At 47.5% G+C, this 4251-nt stretch overlaps 1 protein-coding gene across 1 annotated transcript; it reads right to left on the bottom strand.

The window, feature by feature from the left end:
- Positions 1 to 2888: 2888 nt before the first annotated feature.
- Positions 2889 to 3419, bottom strand: LOC147975883 (uncharacterized). The gene has a single exon (XM_087520625.1). It carries the CDS (start codon positions 3417 to 3419, stop codon positions 2889 to 2891), a length of 531 nt encoding a protein of 176 aa, XP_087376751.1.
- Positions 3420 to 4251: the final 832 nt, after the last annotated feature.

Here is a 4251-nt window from a genome sequence, read left to right as displayed (position 1 = left end):
AAGTGTGTCCCGACGTGCTTTTTCATTGTCAGCTTAAACATAAGCCGCCACCCGGGGTGAATCGTGACGGATATCACTTGGGAGAACCGCCTCTGCTCCATAAACCATGAAGAAAGGTGTGTAACCCATAGATATGTTAGGGGCTGTATTGATACTCCATAACACTGATGGTAACTCTTCCACCCAACAACCTGGCGTTCTTTGCAAAGGAACCATAAGCCGGGGCTTGATACCTCATAGAATTTCTTGATTAGCCCGTTCCGCTTGACCATTGGACTGGGGGTGAGCCACAGAGGATACATCAAGTCGAATATGCTCTTGTTGACAAAATTATTTCATAGCGCCTTCAGACAGATTAGTACAATTATCTGTTATAATGTTGTGGGGAAAGACAAAACGGAAAATTACCTTCTTGATGAATTTAACTACCGTTGCAGCATCACACTTGCTAACTGGCTCTGCTTCAACCCACTTAGTGAACTTGTCAACTGCCACCAAAAGGTGGGTCTTTTTATCTGGGGACCTCTTAAAAGGTCCAACCATATCAAGCCCCCAAGTCGCAAACGGCCAAGTAATTGGAATCATCCTCAACTCTTGAGCCGGAACATGAGCTCGCCGTGAAAATTTCTGACAACTGTCACGTTTGCCGACCAAATCCTCAGCATCGGCATGAGCCGTCAACCAACAAAAACCATGAAAAAAAGCCTTGGCGACGAGAGATTTAGAGCCGTCATGATGACCCCAATCTCCTTCATGAATCTCTCGCAGAATCTCACAACTTTCTTTAGACAAAACACAACGTTGAAACGCCCCTGTAACACTGCGATGGTGCAACTCCCCATTAACAATCGTCATTGACTTAGATCGCCGGGTTATCTGCCTGGCTAAAATCTCATCCTCAGGTAACTTGCCCCGGGTCATGTAAGCCAGATATGACATTGTCCAATCAGGAATAGCATGAAGAGCCACCACCAACTGTGCTTCCGGGTCAGGAACAGCAAGATCCTCCTCTATAGGCAACTTGACCGAAGGGTTAAGCAGAATATCCAGGAAGGTGTTAGGTGGGATCGGCTTACGCTGAGACCCTAACCAGCTTAAACTGTCAGCCGCCTCGTTCTTCCTGTGATCAATATGCTCAACTTTGTAGCCCTTGAAGTGGCAGGCAATAGCGTTAACCTCTCGACAATAAGCCGCCATGAGTGGATCCTTAGAATCCCAAGTGCCAGAAACTTGTTGAGCTACCAGATCTGAATCACCGAAACACCTCACCCGGCTTAAGTTCATCTCCTTAGCCATCCGAAGACCATGAAGTAAGGCCTCATACTCAGCTGCATTGTTAGTACAAGGGAACATTAACAGGAGAACGTAAGAAATTTATCACCTCGTGGGGAAGTCAAGACAACTCCAGCCCCCGAGCCTTCCAACTGCCTGGATCCATCAAAGTGAATAGTCCAATATGTGTTATCTGGCTTTTCCTGAGGTGTCTGCAATTCTGTCCAATCATTGATAAAATCCACGAGTGCTTGTGACTTGATGGCCGTACGAGGCGCATATTTCAAACCACGGGGCCCAAGCTCGATGGCCCACTTGGAAATCCGGCCCATGGCTTCTCTATTTTGCATGATGTCCCCCAAAGGAGCAGAGATGACCATAGTAATGGGGCGACCCAGAAAATATTTCTTAAGCTTCCGTCTTGCCATAAAGACCCCATACGCAAGCTTCGGCCAATGCGGATACCTCTGCTTGGACTCAATAAGTACCTCACTGATGTAGTAAACAAGCCGTTGAACCAGATATTCCTTGCCCGCCTCTTTCCTTTCCACCACAATAGCTACACTGACGGCCCGACTATTAGCATCCACATATAACAACAGAGGCTCCTTATCAATAAGGGTAGCAAGAACGGGTGGCTCAACCAACTGTTTCTTCATATCCTCAAACGCTTGATTAGCAGCCTCACTCCAAACAAAATGATCTGTCTTTTTCATCATATGATAAAGAGGAATAGCTTTTTGACCTAACCGGCTTATGAACTGGCTTAGGGCTGCAATACGACCTACCAGACGCTGAACATCATTAACACACGCCGGATTAGCCAATGAAGTAATGGGTTTGATCTTCTCCGGGTTAGCTTTAATGCCTCTGTTAGAAACCAGAAAGCCCAAGAGCTTGCCTGCTGGTACACCAAAAACACACTTGGACGGGTTAAGCACCATCTTGTAGACCCGGAGATTGTCAAATGCCTCCTTCAAATCATCAATAAAGGTATCCTTCTTCCTTGACTTCACCACAATGTCATCTACGTAAGCATGAACATTACGCCCGATCTGATTGTGAAGGAAATTTTGCACACACCACTGGTAAGTCGCCTGGGCACTCTTGAGCCCAAAAGGCATAGACACATAGCAGAAGGCTCCAAACGGAGTAATGAAAGCTGTCTTCTCCTGGCCCTTAACTGCCATCTTGATCTGATGATAACCAGAATAAGCTTCCAAAAAACTCCAATGCTCACAACCTGCTGTAGCATCAATGATTTGATCAATACGAGGGAGAGTAAATGGATCAGCCGGACAAGCCTTGCTTAAGTCCGTGTAATCCACACACATCCGCCAAGTGCCATTCTTCTTGAGCACCAACACCGGGTTAGCCAACCACTCAGGATGAAAAACTTCAACGATAAACCCGGCCGCCAAGAGCCGGTCCACTTCTTCACCAATGGCCTTCCGCCTCTCCTCGTTAAAATGATGGAGGAATTGCTTGACCGGCTTAAATTTCGGATCGATATTAAGAGTGTGCTCAGCGAGTGCCCTCGGTACACCTGGCATGTCTGAAGGCTTCCATGCAAAGATGTCGCGGTTCTCACGGATGAACTCGATGAGCGTGCTTTCCTATTTTGGATCCAGATTGGCGCTGATACTGAACTTCTTAGATGAGTCGCCAGGAACAAAATCAACCAATTTAGTGTCATCTGCCAATTTAAACTTTAACAAAGGATCATGGTCCGTGGTTGGCTTCTTCAAGGATGTCATGTCCGTTGGGTCAACATTATCCTTATAAAATTTCAGCTCCTCTGTTGGACAAACTGATTCAGCATAGGCAGCGTCGCCCTCTTCACACTCTAAGGCCACCTTGAGACTCCCATGTACCGCAATGGTGCCCTTGTAACCCGACATCTTAAGCTGCAAATAAACATAGCAGGGCCTTGCCATGAATTTAGCATAAGCCGGCCGCCTAAACAGAGCATGGTAAGGGCTTTTGATCTTAACCACCTCGAAGGTTAGAGTCTCTGATCTGGAATCATGCTCATCTCCAAAGGCAACCTCCAAAGATATCTTACCCACTGGATATGCCGACTTACCAGGCACCACCCCATGAAAATCGGTGTTCGACGACTTAAGATTTTTGTCAGTCAGCCCCATGCGACGGAAGGTTTCATAATAAAGTATATTAATACTGCTGCCTCCGTCCATGAGTACCATAGTAAATTTATAGCCTCTGACCTAAGGCGCCACCACCCCTGCCAGGTGACCCGGATTGTCAACCCAGGGCAGGTGATCCTCACGGCTCCACACAATAGGCTGCGCTGACCACCGTAAGTAACGTGGCACCACCGGCTCAACAGCATTCACTGCCCTCTTATGCAGCTTCTGATCCCGCTTACATAGGCTAGTGGTGAAGACGTGGTACTGCCCACTGTTCAATTGCTTTGGGTTGCTCTGATAACCTTGTGGTCGTGGGTTCGAGCCCCACGGTGGGCGCCAACTGTCATGGAATTGTTACGGCAGATGTCCTTGTAGAAGGACTTAGTTGTGGAGCCATTGCGATGAGGTTAGCTTAAAGAGGTTAAATGGGACAAAGGACACAGAGAGTTTATACTGGTTCGGCCCCTTATGGTGAAGGTAAAAGCCTACTACAGTTTGAGGTGGTATTGCTAGGGTTTCGATTACTGGGGAGCGAATACGCTTTGCCTGGCTTTCGATCTATTGTTTCTTGCCCTAAGCCGCTGCCGGGTCGTCCCCTTATATACATGGGTTGACACCCTGCAGCCTACAGAGTCCCGACCCGCTCATACAAATGTGTCCGGCTCGGTGACTTATCTTACATGCCTTATAATACAAGTTACATATACATGGCGGTCTATACTCACGGGCCGTGAGCCGCCTCTCTGTTTGGGCCCCTTAACAGTTCTACTTCATGAACTGCCGCCTTCACATACTCATGGGCTTTGTCTAGATGAACCGCCATTGGGAT

This window comes from Triticum urartu, chromosome 4A, assembly GCF_056163025.1.
Source record: "Triticum urartu cultivar PI428250 chromosome 4A, HENAU_Tu73, whole genome shotgun sequence".
In the NCBI taxonomy this organism is placed as follows: Eukaryota; Viridiplantae; Streptophyta; class Magnoliopsida; order Poales; family Poaceae; genus Triticum; species Triticum urartu.
The sequence above is the reverse complement of the archived record's forward strand: the minus strand, read 5'-3'. Positions and strand labels throughout refer to the sequence as shown.